This window comes from Psittacula echo (assembly GCF_963264785.1).
Source record: "Psittacula echo genome assembly, chromosome: 1".
Taxonomy (NCBI): Eukaryota; Metazoa; Chordata; class Aves; order Psittaciformes; family Psittacidae; genus Psittacula; species Psittacula echo.
In genome coordinates, this window is record NC_137735.1 from 92,698,373 (window position 1) to 92,720,475 (window position 22,103).

Here is a 22,103-nt window from a genome sequence, read left to right on the forward strand (position 1 = left end):
AGAGAAATATCTTCAGACACAACTCAGAATCTATTCTTTCAGATGATCAAAAGCTGTCTTCAAAGTCCTCCAGGCTTTGAGATTTATTAGCACTTAAAGGAATAAATATTGAATGATAGGTGTTAAGGCTGGAGAATTAAAAACTTCTCTTATTTCTAATAACCAATACAGGAATAAAAGAGATTCTGTAGAAATGCACTTGTAAAAATTACCTGGCTCTACTTTCTCATTTTCTGTGATACCGTGTAAGCTCTCCACTGGTGAAATATGCTTAAGACAAGTATTTTTCTCACTCTTCCATGATACTCTTTTTCTTTCATAGTGACCATAGCTCCACAACAGGGATAGGCTCAACCTGGTGAAGTGGATGTCATGATGTGCAACAACCCTGGACCAGTGTTGGGGAGAACGATTTGCTAGATTGAGGCACATTTAAAAGCACTTACAGGGTCACTATTAACTTTTAACATTGGTACACCAATAAGATAAATGAAAAAGTCTACACCATTGTAAGCATACTTATTCGTTCTACTTCTGAACTGGACTCCCTTGCTTAAATGATTGTGCATGTACGAAGTTCTGGCTCAAAAGAAGTCAGTGATCACATGGAATTTAAAAGCCAGATCAACTTCAACTTTGCCACAGCCCTTTTACAGTTTCCAGTATTCCTGTATTATCCACAAAACAAACTCAGTGAAACAAAAGGACAGCAAGATTGCAAAAAAAAAATAGAAGCCATTGAAAAACACCTTCAAATGATGCAGAGATTTCAATTATTAATCAAGTCTAAACAAGTTGGAAAGGAAATAGTAAAAGAAAGGAATAATTCTGTGCACTTAGAAAAACACTTCAAATGGAAATGAACTTTCAAAAAACCTTTAAACTTCCCTGAAAAGGCCATTGAAACTTAGCAAGTGAGAACTTAAAAAATCTGCTTAGAAACCACATCCCCTTTTAAAAACTGTGACTGGAGAGGGCATTCTCAGCCCTGTAAAAAGATTATTACTTCCTATTTGCTTCATAAACCAACTTTACTGCCTATAAGCACTTCCATTTTCAATGATTCTACAGAAACTATAGGCTTGGTATTTTAAATGTTATACTGGAACCAATTTCTCCCTGCACTGTACCACTGTTCCTTTATAATCCCTCTGCATGTCTTCAATAATAAAAAGGTGAGCTGGATGGTCAAGGGTAACAAGAATAGTTTAACCTATTATTCAGCAGTGACTTCTTTCTCTTTACCTTCCTGTCACTAGAACTGATTCTCATAGCTCCTACTGCAGTATTAAATCACTAAAGAGTGGAGCTACAACTGGTAGAAAACCAGAGTGAGTGAAAAGTAAATCAAGCGCAACAGTATATTTTATCTAGGTTTAGTTCTGGCTTTGTTTCCAGACACATCTTACTGTCCCTTTCTCATCCCAGTGACTTCATCCTCACTCCCTAACAACCATGCACTCTGCTGGAAAGCTTCACTTCTTTTATCTCATTAGACAAGTTTAACAGGAGCATCATGACCTTAAAGGAGTGTTTCATTTCAAGATTAAACTTTTATATGTCCTACTGATTCAAAAATAAGTTTAAAGCAAGACAGGTATACAGTTAAAGCATTGGCCTGGTACTTACATTGATGGAGGTTCAGTTCCTGGCACTGTCACAGCCTTCTCCTGTGCAAATAATTGATATGTAGATTCCAGAAATACTGCTCAAATTAAGAACTATCTTTCTCTGCAAAGAACTCTCTTAATTTAGGATAAGGCACTGTTCAACATTGGTGAAGACACAAGAATCTTGTCTCTTAATCTTTCTGTCTTAATTCCCTTTCTGCATGTAGTGGTTAATTTGTCCTTGCTAATCAGGACTCTCATAAGTCAATCTTCACAAGCAAAAGTATCTCAATATGCCAAAAGTAGCAGGCAATCCAAAACAGGTTTTCTGGAAAATAATTCACATTTAAAATGTTGGCCATAAGAAAACTACATGCTGGACTTCTTTCAAAAGCATTAAGTCATTTTACCATGCTTAAAGTAATTTTTGAAGTAATTAAAGTAATGTCATCCTGACTTGTACAGCGAGGTTGAATAACTGTAAGTCTAAACAAGATTCAGACACTTGCACAGATACAAAGCTGAATCTTGTTTATTCCTTATGCTCTGTTGCTGCATCATTGTACAAGGTCAGATATTTCTTGCTGACAAAGCCCTCAACAATAATATCAGATCTTACTAAACGGAGCTTATAGCTCTAGAGATTAAAGCACATTCAAGTAAATCCACTGAAGTTAACTGCATTAGACAAGTGCGAAACTGCAAAACTAGTGTGAGAAGTGGGCTGGGCCCTTACTGGTATCTTATTTCTCCCTCCTGCCTTCTTTCCTATTGTCACACTTGTTTCTCATAAGGGAATGAAAATTCTCTGCCCCTGTAGTCGACAAGATGACAGTGGCCTGCACTCAACTGCTTACCCTCCTGTAAGTGCTACTACTGTATAAACAGAAATAAAAATTGTAACGTGTCAGTAAGTGCCCTCCTGGATAGTGTGAAAGGTATTAGAAAGGAATTACTTCATTCAACAGCCATTCACCCGTTCATACCTTCTGCTTCTAACCAGATGATAGTTCCAAAATGCAGGAACAAAAGTACCTGTTTTAAATGTTTGCCATTTGTTACTTGCTTAATTTCCCAGAATACAGCTGAGAAGGAGTACTTGTAGAGAGAAGAATCTTGATTACACAGTTAAAAGCAATGTACTAATAGTTCTGTGGTCAGTGGCATTAACCACATAGCAGTCGCTCTGGCTTCACATTGTGCATCAGTATTCTTTTGTCCTCACCTCCTTCAAGGAATCATACCACATCCATTCCCTGCAAATCTCTCTAAATGCCACTCAGATTGTATTTACTCACTGAACTGTAAGGTTGGAAGAAAAAGCAAGTGATTGTTTCTTATCAGCCTGATGCTTATAAGCCTACTAAGGGCAATGGAAGTCTTTTCATTGATTTTAATAGACCTTGGATCAGGTTATAAATAAGTAACTTTTGGCATCTGATTCATCAAGTCATAATCCTGACTGCACTAAAAGACTTCTCTAGGTGTTGTCAGTGATGGTATGATTTCACCCAGTTACCGTTTGGCATTGTTATTAATTTGATAATCCAAATAAAAGACAGGGTTATATTTACTATGGGGTAAGAAGGGTATGGAGGATTTTATGATTAATCAGCCTTCCACACCACACACAAGGGTAAGCGCTAACTACATATAAAAGAAGAAGAGAGAATGTATTCTCATTATGGATGGATGACTCTATTACTGTTGTCATCCTTGATGTACTATAGCGGGCAACATTCAAATGTAACAATGATCTAGTGGTTCTTCTGCTTTCTAATTATCTTGTCCTAAACCCTGATAAACCTGGCTATTCTTGCAATGGTGAGTTTCTTTCCAGCAAAGCATTTACCTTGCCAAAGTATATATATTTTTTGGCAGCATCTGGCACTTTCCAGCCCTGGAATCTGACGTAGGCTTGTAAATTGTGCTAGGCTGGCATGAGTTTCACCCTCCAGAGCACTGAACTGGTGTAAAATAATACATTATATTGTTTCTCACTCTTTCTGAAATTTTTTACTCCAAAATTTCTGTTTCATTCCCAGTGCAACACTCACAAAAATGCAGGTCTTTCTCTTCACACGTTGCAACTGCCTGAGGAGCTCCTGTATGAAGCATAATGGTTTTATTGTATGTTTACTATACTTAAAGGCCTCCAAAGCAGCCGTTCCATAAAAAGGGCAGATAGAGTGCAACTATATATGAGAGGAAATTGTTGCAAGTGCTGTACTTTGGAAATAAGTTTAGGGGAAGAAGAGATTATTTTCCCAATTACATACATGATGAAGACAAAAAAATGCTTCTGAAAGCATATTTCTAGAGGAAAACATTAGTTTATACTACTGTGTGGCAGACTAAATAAACATAGACATACAAATTAAATATTAAAACAACTTTTGCAATAAATACATTTGTCGACTAACTGACTTTAAAGAAGTAAAATAGTTATTTTATCTTCTCCATGAAAAAAAGAGTTTTCATTTTTTTATAAGGTGCAGCTTATAAATCTTAATTATTCAGGCAAAAAACTCTGTGAAGTCTTGACAGATTTCTCTTGTAGATCGTATGGAGTGCCTGTTTTCCCAGTCTTACCTAGAACTTCAGAGCAATAAGCAAACATCCTTTTGCCTTATACTCAGTAATTAAGGCGCTCCAGTATTCCACAAAGCAGTAGCTCTAGTGAAATATCTCAGTATTAACAAATGCATATGCTTTCATAAAGATTTTACTCGTGCATACTGATAAAGCTTATCCTCTATTCTCATGCATATTAAATTAGACTTCAGAGCTAGAGCATCCATTCATTGAGCGTTTATAAATGCTAATATATGCTCATTTTGATGAATACAAACAAAAATCAGTCTAAGCATAATTATTTTTTGGCACTAGCAAAACATTGAAGGAAAATGAAAGTTAAATATTAAATATTGTGGCTTCAAAACACATGCAACTTATTTACATTAAAATCAGATTGCCTACTTTGCAACATTTAAACCTTGAGGTATTTCTGTTACAGTTCTGTTACAGTTCTGTACAATTCACAAGATCTGTTGTTTGCTTGTTTGTTTGTTTGTTTGTTGTAGCAGTTCATAGAAGTATCAAAATACAGACATTGCCTGCTGATTGAACATTGACTCATAATTTTCCAAATACAGATTAGAAACTCCAGAGAACCCTCAAGAAGTATTACCAATATAACATGAAAACATTTGTCTAAGATCACAAGGAGATGAAAAGTAACATAACAATCTCTTACTTTGCATACCCATCCATTTAGAATGTAAAAATAGAAGAGAATACTAGCCTGATATACAGAACATAGTCAAAGAGGTATGGAGATACATAAATAAACAGTAGCCTGGCTGATATCCTTTTTAGAACAATATGTGTCATTATATTTAATTGTTAAAATGGAAATAAAAGAGAATGGCATTGTACTACAGCAGTGCTATATTTTGTGATTTAGGACAAATCACATTAAATGGAATTCATTTTCTTTGAGTTCAGTTTCCTAGAAGTTGTGCATGTACGCTAAGGCTAGGTCAAATAGCTTTATCTGTAGTTGATGAAAGAGCACAGGCTCCTGCAGAGGTCAACTATTAATTTCATTGTAAGTAAAGCATTCAAAACAGGAATAAACCCATCTTCAGACACACCTGCTTGTTAACTTGACCATCTTAAACTAGATCCCTAATTTTCAGAAAGTTCAGCTGTGTAAGGTGAATCTCAAACCCAACATCCCTAGTCTCCCCTGCCACCATAAGGCAGATAGATAGTACACGCAACTCAAAACCACTCCAACCAACTCTCAGTCTGGATCTAGCATATAGGAGGTGCTTGTTAAGTTACTACACTGTACTATAACACCACAAACCCTCAACCTTGATGCTTAGGCCACGGAAAAATTCTGTTTGACCGACCTACTGCCTTATAATATTTCTTACATACATCCAGATACTATGAGCTATGAACTGGACCCAGCAGTAAATGCTTTGATCAAAACATTTTGAGTTTCTCTGTAAAATATTATAGTACAGTAATAGGTCAATAGCCTTTCCAAATTTTAAAGTTGCAGTTATAGATGAAGATAGACTGTAATACTAGGTTAGTGATAAGTTCCCTGGTTTTCAGATTTATGATGTTTTTCTCAGTTAAATGGCATTCTTGGGTTCTACTGCTGGGCTAAGAAACAGTATCTACAACAAATAGAAAGAGCCACATAAAAGCTCCAGTATATGTTACCCGAGTTCTTCCTATAGTCCTCTAAATAGTAGATTAACTTTGTGTTTATCCTGGGCTATTTCTCATGTAATTTCTAACATTAATGCTACAACAATAGATTATAATTATCCACAGAATGCCTAGATAGTTCAACAATTGAAACTTCCATAATCCACCTACACCAGTGCTTCTCATATGGAAACTGTCAGTAGAGCAGACACGGTAGAGCACATGAAATATTTTGGAGGGAAGCAGGGGGAACAAAGAAACAAAGTGTAAGCAAGCCTTGCTGAATTACTCCACTGACTTTGCATTATTTAGAGGGAAGCACTGTTAGTACAGAAGCCAGCTGTTTAACTATTGGATATCTGTACCTTGACCAGCTTTCAGGGGACTTCAGCACAGTGTGACTAGACTTCGTATCTGCTTGTAGCACATGGAAAGAAACATTCACATATTTGGTACAGTAGATTAAATGAAAGCCAAAAATTCTATTAACTGAACTTTGACCTACGTGATATGAAACCTCGTTTGAGATAGCAACTGACAAAAAAGGAAAGAAACCTCCAAGGAGACCAGTGTACATCAGCAAAAAGGAATGCCTAGGACTGTTACATGTCCACAGGCAGCACTTGAAGGTCGAGTAAATACAAGGGACTTTTTGATAACAGCTGGAAGGCAGTGCTCAAATTGTGTCAGAAAGATGAAAAAGAACTATATGGATGCCCAGTATACTGACAGAGCAGGATCAGTCAGTATTTTAAAGTAATATCATAAGAAAAAAATAAGGAATAGAAAACTGGTATTAAATGTGCAAAACAACCAGCCATTTATTTACTAATATGGGTTTTGGTCTAGAAATTAAGTGTTTAGTTACGTCAGTCCCTACGTAGGAGAGCACTCAGGCATGCGCTTACTGTTGAATACTTGCCTTAGTCCAGCAGACCATGTAGAAGCTTGAACATTTGCCCAGAACTAAGTGCATACTTTGTTAACTTGATGAACTGGGACCATCTGACCCTGCAGTCTTTCCAGAAGAAGATGAGCCAAATACCTTTAATATCTGTAGAAGTGGTAGTATCTCCTTGTAATTGTTTCTCTCATCTTTGTGATAGCATCCCTTTTGTATTCTGCAGGACTTAAGAGGACAGCAGCAATTTAAAATCTACTAGCTTAAAACTAATTTAAACATCAGACACTTCTCAGAAATAGAGTCCAGAATCATGATTACTGAAAAGGAATAATTTTTCCTATTTTTTTCTATTTATTTGCTCTATCTGTATTCTCACTTTCTATTTCATCCATATTTTAAGTATACTGGATCGCTTTAGTCTTTCAAAAACCTTGGGAAAAAAAAAACAAAACCAGCCCAAGCATCAAACATTTTACTTCACCAAACTAACGTTATCTTTTTATGAAGGATGAGCATTTAGTGTGCCATGTAATACATATTTAAGTTTGTAAATAAAAGGCAAGTTTCATCACTGACAACATCACTGAATGTGATTCCATTCCAAACTTGTTAAATTTACCATACAGGTTTTTTAAGGAGCTATAAGATATTATATCCTCCTTCATAAAGTTATTATTCTGTCAGAAAGTAAACCAACTCATTAGATGTCTTTGATATGGCTACTGTAAAGATAATTTTGAAGTAAACTGAGATTTTCATCTGAAAGATTCCAGGATTCAGGATTTGTTTTAACTATTTATGTATATGATAGTGCAGGAGAAAAGTTGCTACTGAGGCAGGCAATGCTTCATGGGTTATTTTGTCATGGGTATTTTGTCATGGGTACTTTGTCAACTTTATAAGTGGTTAAATATAAACACTAACAGGCAAAATAACTTCCATGTAATCACACAAGATAGTAACTAGATAAGAATAAAAATCAGAATTTTCAAATTCCAACAAACAAAATAATTGTGTAAGTTCCTGCTTGACTTATTGGGAAGATATCACATACAAATAAAGGAGTGATGTTATTAAAAGTTAGTTTAGATGGTTCTAGTTCCTCTACTTTATCCATGTAAAAAACCCAAATATATTGCTGTTGAAATGACTGTGTTTACCAATAAGTCATAAATTTTGTAAAAGAAATGATAGCGATAATCTGGTAGAATGCTATATAACCCATTACATGTCACAGTTTTACCTTATGCCTTGAATAAAAAATAATTAAGGAAACAAAACATCAGATTACATAATTGAGCTAAATTAAAAACTCAAAATGCAAGCAATTCTGTATAGCTACAGGCTCAACACAGACAAATGGGACAGAACTATTGATTGTTAGGAGATTGTTAGGAGATGAAAGATTGAAGAAAAAAAATCACCTCTATCAACCAATTCATCTTTGGCTTTAACCACAACAAAGCTAAATGTTAACCATATTAAGCAACAAAATTTTGAGACCTTGCAAACTTTACACTTCGTTTGACTATTTCTTTTATAATCCATATCAATAGATCCTATAAAACAGCAGCTTTCAGTCATTAGACATTTATAGTCTTGCTGCTCATGGAAGGAAGATTTCTTCTATCACGTTCTGTTAACTCACAGAAGTTCCTGGACAACACATTTTATCTTGCTGATTCTAAACTTTGTCACTTAGAGGTAGTATAATCTACTCAGTATGAATGTCATGAGGAGCTAACATAGTTAAGATTCTTAGAAGCGCAAAATATTAGTAATCCTGAAATCTTCCATCGGATTGATAGATATTTTGGTTTTTTTAATAGGTAATTTCTTCTCTAGGTAGAAAGGTCATGCTAAGCCACTTTAAATTAACCAATGAATGTCCTTATTTTTACTATTAGCAGTATCCAGTAGCAAAATAGAAATAAACCAAATGTCTATGCCTGTTAGGCAGCTATGAAATACCATTGAAAGGAAAAATCTTGAACAGGAGTTTTTAGTGTGTTTTCTTATGAAAAATTGGCAGACTGAGAAAAGCTTAACTCATCAACTATTTGTTGATTTCAACATTCAGCTGGATCTATTAGGAAGAGTTACACCTGCATATCCAGGAACAGAATTTGCCCTTTCATGTCTTACATAGGAGTAGGAAAAAGTATGAAATCCTACACAGTAAGGACACTCCACATTTTCTTATAACTGCTAAATTTTAAAAGTATTAGGCTAAGACAACCTGATTAACAGACCAGTTATCCGGGGAATATCTTGTACTTTATATGATAATTCAGTGAGTGAATTAGTGAGTGAAAATAGTCTGGAAGTGAAACCCAGAAACTCTGTCTTAATATTTATAACACTTTTCAGTGAAACACAGAAAACAACACACACACACAGACAAATCAAAATATTACTGTAATCTACTCCTGGCTTGCTGTTCTGTTTAGTCTTATGAAACAAATAATTTAGCAGACAACATACAGTATAGAGGCCCTTGGTGGATTGCAATGTACTAAGTAAACACATTTTTCTTTTTGTTTAATTTATAGTGCCTGAAAAAAATGGACATTTAAAAACCTGTTGTCTGGGTTTACTGAGCTCATAGGGATAGTTAGCTCCTAGCTGACTCTATTGCTGGCTAAAATGTTAGGCATACTTTACCACTAGAGGTGTTTTCATTTACAGATGTATTAAAGCCTCAAGGGTTCTTCACCACTGGACATATGTTTTAATCACAGAGAATTGCAAAATGCAGTGTTGTCTTCAAATTGACAACTGCAGGACAAGTATATGGATATTAACCTAGAATTTGCTGTATAAGCATTAAAGGCAATAATTTCCCAGAGAGAAACTGAGTTTTCATCTTTTTTTGGTACCTTTATCTTTTATCAGCTTGAGTAATTTCTTAAAACGTATACTCCTGCCAAGCTCTGTGAATAACAGATTTTTGGTCTCAGTGATAAAACTGAGGCGGGGAGAAAAAAAAAAAAAGGCAAGGAAAAAAAGAAATGGTAGGGATGACTGATTTGAGTTACTTCATTTTTTTGGCTCTTGGTGCAATTTTCTTTCCTTTTTTCCATATTTTTGTGTTCTTAACCAATGTGGATCATTCTGTAAATGGAAACGCTTAATGCTGAAAATGTCAAAACAAAACATTTAATCTTTTCAGAATTTTACTGCCTGAAACCAAATTCTACCAGAATTTTAAAATAGATGGAGTAGGTAAGAAACTACTTATTTTTGTGAGTTTATTGTTCTTTCATTTCTAGTTGGTCATAACAGGGCAACTGCACATTCACATGGGTTACACACACACAAGCCTAGGAAATAATGGGCCTATAATCTTTGCATAATACAGCAGAGGATTCAGTGGTTACTAAAGAAATCATAAATCATAAATCACTGAAAGAAAAAGAAAAACAGAAGCGTAGAAGTTCTATGAATGAAAATGTCACCCTTTACAGGAACTGAGTGAAAAATACCGAACATCTGCCAATTGAGTAGTTTCTACAGATGCCCAGTGCAAACTCAAAATGCAGGAAAGGACATGTTATGTCATTCCCATTTCCTATCTTCTGCAAAGCTATAGAATATAATACCTTCTTCTTTAACCTTTTCCATCAAGCATCTTCCTACTTTTACTGCATTTCATTGGTTACTTTGTTACTTTAGTTCTTATTCCTACTAGCTTTTGAGCTTGCAGATCTTACATCCTGTGCAGTGGTATATGGTATTTATTTCCCTTTTGGAATACACTGACTTCACAGAGTGGCTCAGTGTAAATGTTTCATTAGAAAATACTTGCCTACAGCACAGGCATGACCTATGATCTTTAAACACCAGCTACCTCAGTCAGCTCAACAATCAGTTTTCATCAGAAAGCTAAAGAGCAAATTTCCTTTGCAAGGCTTCTAAATGTCAGATTTCAACTTCCTCCCTCTCCATTTTCAATGCCAAGACAGTTCAAAAGAAATATTTTAATAATATTGTTATAAGAAGATATAATTTTGCTCAAATGCTTAAATAGCAACCACCCACAGACAGAGATCAAAGGTGGCCATTTCCAGGAATACCTTTCAAAGCCGTATCTGAGAACAAGGTCTTAGAGTAGATACACACAGGCAGCTTCTACAGCTGTCATTAGTGATTCTGTTAAAATAATGCAATTTATATGACTGCTTCTGAGATCTTTGCATTTTCTTTCTAACATAAATATTTTCCATTTCTGTTTTGAATAGGTAAGCCTACAGGGTATGGATCCAGCAGTAGGCGCTTACACCACAAGGGAATAGTGGACGAATGCTGCTTCCAGAGTTGTGACCTGAGGAGGCTGGAGATGTATTGTGCTCCAATAAAGCCACCTAAATCTGCACGCTCTGTACGTGCTCAGCGCCACACTGATATGCCAAAAGCACAAAAGGTAGGCCAGGCTGGGGAAAAAAGGAGAGAAAAAAAGGGGAAAAAGCCCCCACAAAACAAAACAAAAACCAACAAAACCACAAAAAAACCTAACAAAACAACAAACCTACCTATTTTGGGGAAGTAAAATTGCCTCTAGGCTGCTAAATTGCGAACTGATGTGTTTTGCCTACTAGGGACACTGAGATTTAGTGGAGTTTTTGAAAATATTTTCTGTATTAGGAAATAAGTAGGAAATGATGTGTTTCATCCCATCTCTTAGAACACTGAATAAAACATGGAATTGCTAAGCTAGTAGTTGTGAGGCTTTGTCCTGGGTAGTAAATGACAAGTACTCACATCATCCAGTCATAAATAGCACCTAAGATTTCTTTCAAAAGAGAAACCAAACACTGAATGTTTAACAACTGATCTATCCAAAACCTCCTCACTCATCTGCCTTGTCAGGAAGAGGTAGTGTGAGTGATCAAGAGGGGAAAACCAGCTTTTCTGCTATTAATTTTACATGTAAACGGAAACACTCTAATTTTTTTTTCTTTCCTTGTTATTTTGGCTTTATTCATTTATTTATCAAAACTAAATTAACTGGATACTCACTGCAATCATTACCTACTTCATTTTAACTATTTAATGTTTTATATGTATATTCTGCAAGCACTTCAAATATTCATTGGTGTGGAGTACAGGGTATTCAGATTTTTATTCTTGTCATACTAGATATACTGCATATATATGTAGTTAAATCTCATCTCTCCTCATCAAAGCCTATAGCTCAAAAAACCCATTTTAGTCTAAGCTACTGTTTAGCTCATGTCCAACTATCTCTCCTGTTTGAGTTCTGAACATCTGTTTTACATGTTATCATTCATCTGCTGTAAGCCTCAAGTGATATATTTTGTTGCTGTTGACCCTGTCTGTCCTACATATATGTTGGCCTCAATCCTGAAATTATGCAAAACAGAATTGCATGAAATTATAAGATTTCATAGAAAGGCAAGAAATCAGCACTATATAATTATTTCCTTAACATCATCTAATTGTAAAGAACTATTTTAATCATTCCAGCATCCATTTCTTTTCCATAAGTCAATCCATAGAATGGAATCCTTCCACCTCCTCCTCAAGAGTTTTCAGCCTTTTCAGGCAGTGGCTATATGATTCTTCCTTGGAAGTATCACCCTAGCCATGAACATCTCAAAAGGCACACACTACAAGTGAAGTCTTCTTCAGGTAGAGCTTAACTATAGAAGAGAAAACCCTGTGGTTTATTTCTGTCTGGGCACACATAAATTTGAGACTTGCAGGAAAAGAAAAAAAAAGGCTTGGCCCATTATCTGTGTGCTCCTTCCCATACTTGTTGCCAAGGTGATGGGTAAAACATTCTGTAACTTTAAGCAAAAGGAGACAAGATACCTGCCAGCTTTCTGATGGATCTCTACACCAATTTCCTTGGAGAGCTAAGGAATGATGTCACTGCTCTTCAGGCAGCTGTCCTTTTCCCAGAAGACAGTCAAGAACACGCTTTTCTTTCGAACAGGAAGGAGCAGAAGAAAGGCCTTGCATCTTTCTGCAGCAGCAGGGGAGGTAATGCTCAAGTGGGAATACTGGAAGAAGAAAAAAATTAGAGCATGTAGTAATTGAGAGAATCTAGCTGCAGAAGAAATCAGCCAGGAAATTAAAAGGAGAAAGGTGAAAAGGGCAGTAAGAGGACAATGAAGAGCAGAGGAAAAGAAAGGGGAGAGAATAGGATGAAAAAGCCTGAGAAGATAAGAAATATGAACCATGGTGTATCACACAAAAAAGACAGAATTTTGAGAAAAGGGGAGAAAAAATAAAATTAAAAAAAAAAAAAATTTAAAAATCTCAACACCTTCGAAGAAGATGTATTTGAAAAGGAGGAGAGAGGTGAACAGAATCAGAAAAATCACAAATGCGTCTTGATGGGAATTTGGCAATAAAATATCAAAAATCTGATGGGAAAAAAAAAACCTGAAATTTTCATCAATATCTGTGCATGGAGAAAATTAGATTGAGGAAACAAAAATATAGAAAGGGTAGGAGAAACTATTATTTATTTTTATAATAGATAGAAGGAAAATACAGGGAAGAGATGAGAAGAGAAACAGAATTCATTAAGCATAGCTCTGTCTGGAAAAGCTCTGGTACATGTTGAAAATAACTACATGAAATGTAATTATTTTTTCGTCTTTTTTTTCATTTTGCAGTCAGCTGTACATGCCTCCATTAAAACAGACAATGCTATGCTCACATTTTCTTCTTTGGATAGGCTCTCACAATATGAATGCATTTAGCTAATACACAGTGTGTTACTGATTTTGATTAAAAAATAATCATACTAAAGTAAAAATATTTTTCAGTTGAGCTTTTTTTTTTTTTTGCTTTAGGATATTGTCTCTCAATATTATGTTATGTATGGGATATATATCTTATACATCTAAAGTGAATATATATGACCTCTTTAATATTTCTTATTTAGGTACAAGATTTTAAGGCAGGATTAAGTGGAATATGTAATATGTACAGTTACTCCCAGATTTAGAATCATAGAATCATAGAATAGTTAGGGTTGGAAAGGACCTTAAGATCATCTAGTTCCAGCCCCCCTGCCATGGGCAGGGACACCTCACACTAAACCATGCCACCCAAGGACATTTTCATTTCATGCACAATCAGATGCTTACACCTTTCATACTTCTAATGTTGTTTTTATTTGGCATCTTCTCATAACCATTTTAATCAACAAATCCAGGATTTGTGTTTTGGTTTAAGTGTTTTTGTAAGTGGTCTCCCTTGGTGAGGGAGAGTAGAAATTGCGTGGCTGACTTGCCGACTGGCTTAAACCACGACACTTGGGCGAATGATTTGTCCTATGCGCTATTTGGTAGAATAACTTATCTCAATGGAGCAGGGCTCTTCTTTTTTTTTATAGGTTACATTAATGCTGATCTTAAGTCATTGCATTACAAGCAAATGTTGCTACACTACACACACAAATCTGAATGATGAGGGCCAGACACTGAACAATTGATGTGGGTTGGGAACCCACAAAATGCCTATTTGCTGCTATAAGGACCATTACAGAGACTGTATATGTAGAGTTTTGTTTGTAGCTTAACCCCTGAATATTTCTTTCTCTATAGGACCATTATTTGTCCTGTTCCAAGGCCTGTATTCACAAATACATATAAAAGTATATTAAAGATAAAAAATAAACACACTGTTATTATATACTTAGAGGTATTAACAGGGTCACAAAAAAAAAAAGAAATCAAGAAAAAAATCCAACCAACCTGCAGGATCTGTTGTTCACTCATTTTCTGATCATTGATCAATTATGTTCATCCAAAGCCTGTTTTGTTTACTTCCTTGTTATTTGAAGACTCTGGTGAAAGCTTTCAGTAAAATTCTTACTGAAATATGAGAGATACTTAAGTATTCATCTTGCCAGAATGGATAAAAACCAGAAAGTAATCAACTGCATAATACAAACCCATTATAAAATTCTACCTCAATTGCAGTTAGAAACACTTTGAACTGCAAAACGGGAGAAAGAAGAGGAAGTAAACTTCTGTCCTCAGTGTACACGGTTCCATCTAGCTTTTCTTTCATTCACTTTTTTTCTCTTCTGAGAAATGCTAATAAATGTTTAGTCTATTTACCCTTAAGTGGATGAAGTTTTAACAGCAATTTGAAAAACTGGTGAATAGAACTTGGAAAAACAACTGCTCTCTGTTCAAGCAAAGGAATTAATTGAGCTATTACCAAAACAATTGTGTTTGTGAGGGAAGACTGTGACCTTTCTGAATGAAGCGGTTTCACGGAACCAGTGGCACAAAGTTCTTACCAATTTTAGGCTACAAGGTATCTTGAAAATTATTACATGAATGTGAACACTGGTAAGGCTGATTTTAAATTCCAGTAAATAAACAAGAGGGAAAGCAAAAAACCCATAGTGCATGCTATTCACTTGCACTCCCAGAAAAAGAATCTGAAAGATGTACACAGAATCATAGAATAGTTACAGTTGGATCTTGATATATTTTTTCTCTTCCCCTGATTTTTAGTCCTTATTCTTCTTTAAGCCTAATATGTGGAAAATACACATAAATATATACCAACCGAGTATATATAGAATAAAGTAAGTGGATTTTCTCAAAAATCCTTTTCATATTTCATCTACTCTTCAAAATCTAAATAAATACTACAGGGGACTAAGAGAGAGAGGGAAAACATGTTAATATTTTTAGTTTAATAAAACGCCACTAAGAAATTGGAAAAAGTGTTGCATTATTTCTCATTAATCTTTCTATGATTCCCAGATTATTTTGTAATTGGCTCAGTATCAACTCACGGATACAATTACAGGCCAAAATATGCACAGTGGCACTAATCCTAATTTCTATTACAGCCATGCCACATTACCAAGCCAGTGAGGGAATCTTTAGGCATAACAGATAGAAGAACTTGGCCTTTTCACTTCAGAAAATTATTTCCTCCCATTGCTTACTTTACAGCCTTGTTATTATGTTACTGATCACACTGCCCACAGAACTAAAAAGCTTTCAAAGAGACCCCAGAGAATTCATAGCTAAGATGTCATGCCTGTTACTACAAACATTAGACTTTCCATTTATTACCAATAAAGCAAAAGACCTTTTAATGCCAATATGAGGTTTGAATGTCCATCCTAATAGGATAAGAATGCTGCTGCATGCTTCCCAATAGCCCTCCATCTCAGTTAATGACCTTTACTATCCCTGAGCTAGTTGTTATCCTTACTTTAAGACCGGGTTGTCCTCAAAGAACCATCCTTGAGGTGATAGGTTAAGGTCTTTGCTTCTCTGTTCATTAACTAACTAATGCAAAGTCAACATCTTGCATGTCATATTACAATGATTATGTCTTTGTATGGGTCTGAGTATCAGCTAAGAGTATCTGATAATGAAATAAGCATCACAGATAACAATTTAATTTCTAATTGCCATTTTTTCAAAGACTTGAGAAATGAGGCAAGCTTCTCTAGACAGGTGCAAAGGCAGGTCCAAGAACCTGATTCAGGCATTCACATTTCTTGATTTTTTTTCCAATGGTCTCAACACTGCATACTTGAAAAAATCTGTTAAGAGAGTCAAAGCATTTTCTGGCATGCATGTTACTGCTGCCACCATCAGTGCCACCTCTTTGTAGTTATTCATCAAAATACTGATTCCAGAGGAGGAAGTGTTTGAAAATAACCTACCATCCTCCCTCAATATCAAAGTTAAATGTCAGTATTAAAAGCTATAACCGAAACCCTACTACATCTTACTATTTGCTTTATTTGGAATATAAATCCATTTTAAAGTCAGACCACAGCAGTAGTGGAGAGAATTTATATTTTTGTTTGGGAAACATGTAGCTAATTTTCAATTTAAGCCACTGTAATGCAAAATGGCTGTTGTTTCATAATAAGGCTCTCACTGTCCATTTTATAGGTCATGAGTATGCAGCATTTAAATATGTATGCCTTTTTGCAAATAAAATATAGCATATCATTTTTCCTATATGCCGGTAAACTCTTGTCGAAGAGAAGAACCTACAGACAGCATTGAGGAGGATATTTTGTTTTCTTGCCATGAGGAAAAAACAGTGCAGATGAGTCAAGGAATTCCTGGGGTTTTAGTTCATTATTACAAATATAAGCGTTTGTAACCAAAGGCAGGATCCTTAACAGTGGTAGACTCCTGTGAAGTGCAGCAACGATGATTATAGTGAAAATCAGTGAAAACTGGAGGTTTCATTCAGAATATGTACTTCAAGGTGAAAACTTACATACAACTTAGGGAAAACTAAAGACAGAAAAAGCAGTTTTCAAAAAGTTGGAAGAGAAACAGGCAATGAAACAGCAAAAGCTATTTCAACGTATGGAGAAGCAGAATTCTGTTGACATTTTTGTTTCTGTATTCGATCCATGTTAAAGAAGCTATTCTATAGCAATATTAGCAAAACTTGATGAAGACAAGCCAGTATTTTACTGAACACAGGAGTAGTGACTAGATGGTTAATCTCATCTTTGTTTAGTATTGCATTTAGAGTAAGAATATCTAGAATGGCAGGTTCCTAACAAAGACATTTTTTCATTATGAATACTTTGTTATTAACAAATTTGGCTTGTCAATGATGATAAATCTTAGTTTGGCTCAATGTTCTTACTTGTTGGTGGTATAGTTAACAATTACTAGTACTGCTTGTTGAGATTTTTTTATATTCTGAAAAGAATAATTCAGCTCATATCCATCAGAACCCAATCAAACCAGTGAAAATTAATAAGCTCTATGTGAGCTCAAGTTTTGTGATCCTTTGCCAGTTTCTGATTTATGTTTGATAGATACTGGAGGAAAATGGAAAATTTAGATACAGAACAGTATTTTATATAGGTAATCATTTAAAAACCTATTGTAATGCACCAAATCAGCTTCCATTTTCTTTCTGCCCATTAGAAATCAGGCAAAAATTTCATTACTTTATACATTTTAGAGATCACATTTCCTTTTTTTTTCCCCCATGCTTAAATACCAGATAATGCAGTGGTAAAGCTGCATACACATACCTCATCTTTCTCAGGGACATGTTTTTATTTCTGGCTTTTCTGAGGACAACAGAAATTATTTCAGTTAATTTAACTTCTGATCAAGATTGTCACTTAACAATTCTGCCTCCAGTCTGGTACAGAATGTGCGAAGATTTAGGAACATTAATATTTACCAGCATGGCAAATATGGAATCAAACTCAAAGATACATGCCATACCCAGCACTGTTGCTGGAAACTTGCCTATGCATGGAAAGACAGTGAACAGTGCATTATTCATTTCAAAGCCCTTTTGATTTGCCTGGCACTTCACCCGGTCTCTTTTTGAAAATACAAATTATTTGGCTGCAGCTCCTGAAGTGAACCCACACCTTTTATCCTCCTGAAGGCCTTATCCAACAAAAACCTTACACATCTAGTATGTGTTTTACGCAAAATGTAGGTAACAGAGTCCTACTCAGCAATTTTGCAAACCTCTGACCATGGGGTACCAAAGGCCAGGAGGCTCCATAAATCCCGCAGTTACAACTCTGAAGTTCCCTGGCCCCTACACATCCTGCTTACAAATGTCCTTGTTCTGAAGGAAAGAAAATCTTTGGTACCCGCTGTATGCTTAAGCCCATCCACGTTCCAGTATGTAGATGTTTCTTCTGCCAAGATCAACAATGACAGCAATCAAAATGTTTATGTCTAGGAGAACAAGGAATTTAGTGTACAGAAGTTTTGTATAGTTATGTTTTCTGTGAGCTGGCAAAAAGGCTCTAACAATTCCAGCATTCATGATAACTGTTGTTGCCACGAGTTAAAAAACAGTGCAGATGAGTCAAGGAATACTTGTTTTCTTCATTCATTGTTACTATTTTTCCCACTAATAGAAGTTTCATAGAGTGTATTGAAACCTATCTGGAATAATTTTTTTTCTCTACACCTTCAGGAAGTGCATTTGAAGAATACAAGTAGAGGGAACACAGGAAACAGAAACTACAGAATGTAAGAACATGCCGTCCACAAGAACGAAGAATGGATGTGCCATCTGCAGGATACTTTGTTGTAAATAAATTATTTCTTAAACATTGGAAGACTTAAAAAAACCCTATGGTTTAATAAGCTTGATGCAATCTCAACCAATGGGCATTCTCCCAGTGAACAATGCAACTAAACATTCCAATACTAAGTCTTTAGAGAACAGAACATTTTAACAAGCCCAGAGCTAAAAAATTCTGTGGTTGATATATTACTGTTTGTTAATCTGTTTTAAATGTCCTGCATAAAATCTCTTAAAGTCCTGTGCCCCTCAAAAGCCTACAAATTTATGGGCCTTTGATGGATCCAATTGCACTAAATTAACCTATGAACAGAGGCTGCTGGAGTCATTCATCAGCCTTGTCTAAGTGGTGTTTTTATTTTATTTGCACTTCTATACAAGCAACAGGCTGTTTGTTTTACAGTGTCTGATAACATTGTTTGTCTACCCCTTCATATTTGCACAGTTTGACATTCCCAGTAACAGCAGCAGTAAGGTAACATATACAGTTTTAAACATCCATTAATTCCATCTGTGGCTTTTTGACAGAATTGGGTTATAGATGCTTTTGTTTTAAGACAGTTTTATTTTTCCTTCTCTTGCAAAGATGCGAATTATTGCAATTTGTGAGACAAAAGATTTCTAAAAGCAGTTAAAGCATACATAGGCTCTCAAACCATTAATGATTCTTCCAGGTAATTATTTTGCAACAGTATAGGTAACTTCTTTCTTCCTCCATATAATGCAGTATGTAAAATTTAGCATATCAATAATACACATATATCAAACAGTATGTAAAAATCTCTGTTTTATAGTACAACGGTGCTATTTTATAGTTTGTTACATGAAAGGGTCTGGCCAAAATGGTAATAAGCAAAAGCAAATATCGAAAGATCAAGCCAAAGATTAAATGACAAAACAGTTTTAACAATATTCAGTTTAAATGAACTAAAATGGCTTCAGATTCCACCACTGAAATAACTTTCCCATCTTCAAAAGTTAGATACCTTTTTTCTGTTAGATGTTTGAATGGTAGTGTTTTCATTTGCAGTTATGTGGAACACAAATTCATAGACTCCTAGGCCCAGAGAAGATAATTTGAGAAACAACCCTCAAATGACTTTAAAGGGTAGTCCATCAGGACCTGAATCTTTCTGAAATATAGGCATTTTATTCAAACATAACAGAGGGTTACTCAAGTTCTCTGTCATTTGAATTCTTCCCACAATCAGATGTGACTAAATTGACTGTTAATTAGACTGTTGCATCATCCTGTAAATCACAAAAGCTAATCTAATCACCAAATTACAGTGTAGAAAGAGTCCTCAAGAAGAGATGAACCAGAATGTCCTTCAAACTGTTACAATCACCTTTCGTGCACTCTTGTGGGAGACATATATTTCTAGATAATCTCTGCCATGTAACCTTGATAGTACTGCACTGACTCTACCTTGAATAGCACTGTGTTCTACGCTCTGTTTCATAAGTCAACTCAGTGCTGGATCAGCCACGCAGTAAGGAGTGATAAGTTGCCGAGTGTTCCAAGGTGAGCAACAAATTTATCGGTGAGAGAGCGGAAGAGAAGGCAGGGGAGAATTCACTGTTCCACCCTGTCCAAAACTGCAACATGGTTCTACTCGATTTTTTTCCCAAAAAAAAAATGGCAAGCTCAGACAAGAGATGAAGTATCCCTTGGTCAGCCCCAAAGATGGCAAAGAAAAGGGAGCATTTAGGGAGATGCTGGATCAGAGCTGTAAAGGAAGTACTTCTTTTTAAAGGCTCAAATCTGCCTTTCTGCCTTTCTTGCTACTACATCCATGGGAGCAGATGACTTAACTATTAATTAAAACACAAGAGAAGAATCCCTGAAGGCTGAATATTTTACAGTTACTCAAGTAGTTTCTTATAAAACAGGCAGGAAAAGTAGGTCTTAAAAGTCCAACAAATAGTTATAGTTCCTTTTTGGTTCCTGTAGAAAGTTAGATTTTTTTCCAAGGAAAGTGCAATGTGTTTTATGATTCTATGACTCCTGTGCAATTCTTTATAACCTTCGTTTTCTGTGAGATACATGTTTATATCCACAATAGGATGCCATTGCAATGTAAAAGCAGAACACTAAATGAATAAAAAGAATATATCACAGCTGTCACTGAGTGAGATAGTTATGTTGAAATGGAAGAAAGTACAGAGAAACAGATGGGGAAATGAAATTGTTTACCACCAATTCAATAAACAGAGGTAGCAATTCTGATATCTGTCACAGCTCTTAAAAACTTTTTTTTGGCGGAGAGGATGGAGAGGGAAATATTTTTACTTCAGTGGCTGTTAAGAATTCTGAAACACATTCTAGAATATGCCATTATTTTGATGTCACACATATTTCCATTTCATGCCCCATGACTGTTTTTGGCCCATCTCCTCTGAAGTTCTAAAGGGAAGAGGGAAGAAAGGTGTGAGGGCAAATAGTAATCTACAGATCTCTGTGGTGGCAAGTTTCTTTGGAGACAGCATTTTACAGATGCACTGCGAATATAACTAAATAGCCATACATCGTCGGGCTATTTAATTCCTGTAAACTCAGATTTTGGTCTTATATTAGGATTCATGCACTCACATTTCTGACACCATATTTCTCTTGTTGAGACATCACAATTAGAAAACGTCACTCAGACAGCAATATCTAACATGAGAACTTGACAACTGTCTAAACAATTTAGAACAATCCTTGAAAAAAATTACAATAAATAATGAATAGTTACAGGGTTTAAAGGCAACACTTTGCTTTACTAGAGAATAAATGCTATCACAAAATGCAGAGTAGCTTCATCACCACAGAGTTGAGAAATGCATGGATGTGAAATATGCAGTTGCATAAGAACCCTCCAGTCACATGGCAGGGAGCACATGATATACCAATCAGTGTGAAAGATAAAGGGTTGCATTAGCTTAATAATCTCAGTAAATCCACTAAAGAAGCTGAAACATGAGCCAAAACATCTCCCTTCCAAAAGTACAAAGTAGACTGACTTGAAAAACTTCTAGTTAGAGAAATTGAAAGATTCAGATGGATTTTCAAAAGCACTCCAGATATTTAGGATATTTTCCATATCATGTAAATCACATGACAGAAGTCACAGATTTTTGCATTCTAGAACAGACATAAAAATCCAGTTATTACACAGAATGTCACTGAAGTGCAGCAGTAAAAATGTGAATTAAGTCTCATTATTTTCAGTTAGTTCAAAAATGACTACAGATCTAAACCCACTGAAGTTAATATATCTCTTTCACCAAGGGAGCACAATTTGAGCGTCACCTCCATA

At 35.5% G+C, this 22,103-nt stretch overlaps 1 protein-coding gene across 1 annotated transcript in view; it reads left to right on the top strand.

The window, feature by feature from the left end:
• The window catches only part of IGF1 (insulin like growth factor 1), a gene marked incomplete at both ends in the record, with an annotated part of 48,011 nt that extends 29,261 nt beyond the window's left edge, over positions 1-18,750 (top strand). Inside the window, 2 exons of the mRNA XM_080634536.1 lie at positions 10,986-11,167; positions 18,691-18,750. Coding sequence (XP_080490662.1) covers positions 10,986-11,167; positions 18,691-18,750 — 242 coding nt within the window. The remainder of the gene's footprint in view (positions 1-10,985; positions 11,168-18,690) is intronic.
• Positions 18,751-22,103: the final 3,353 nt, after the last annotated feature.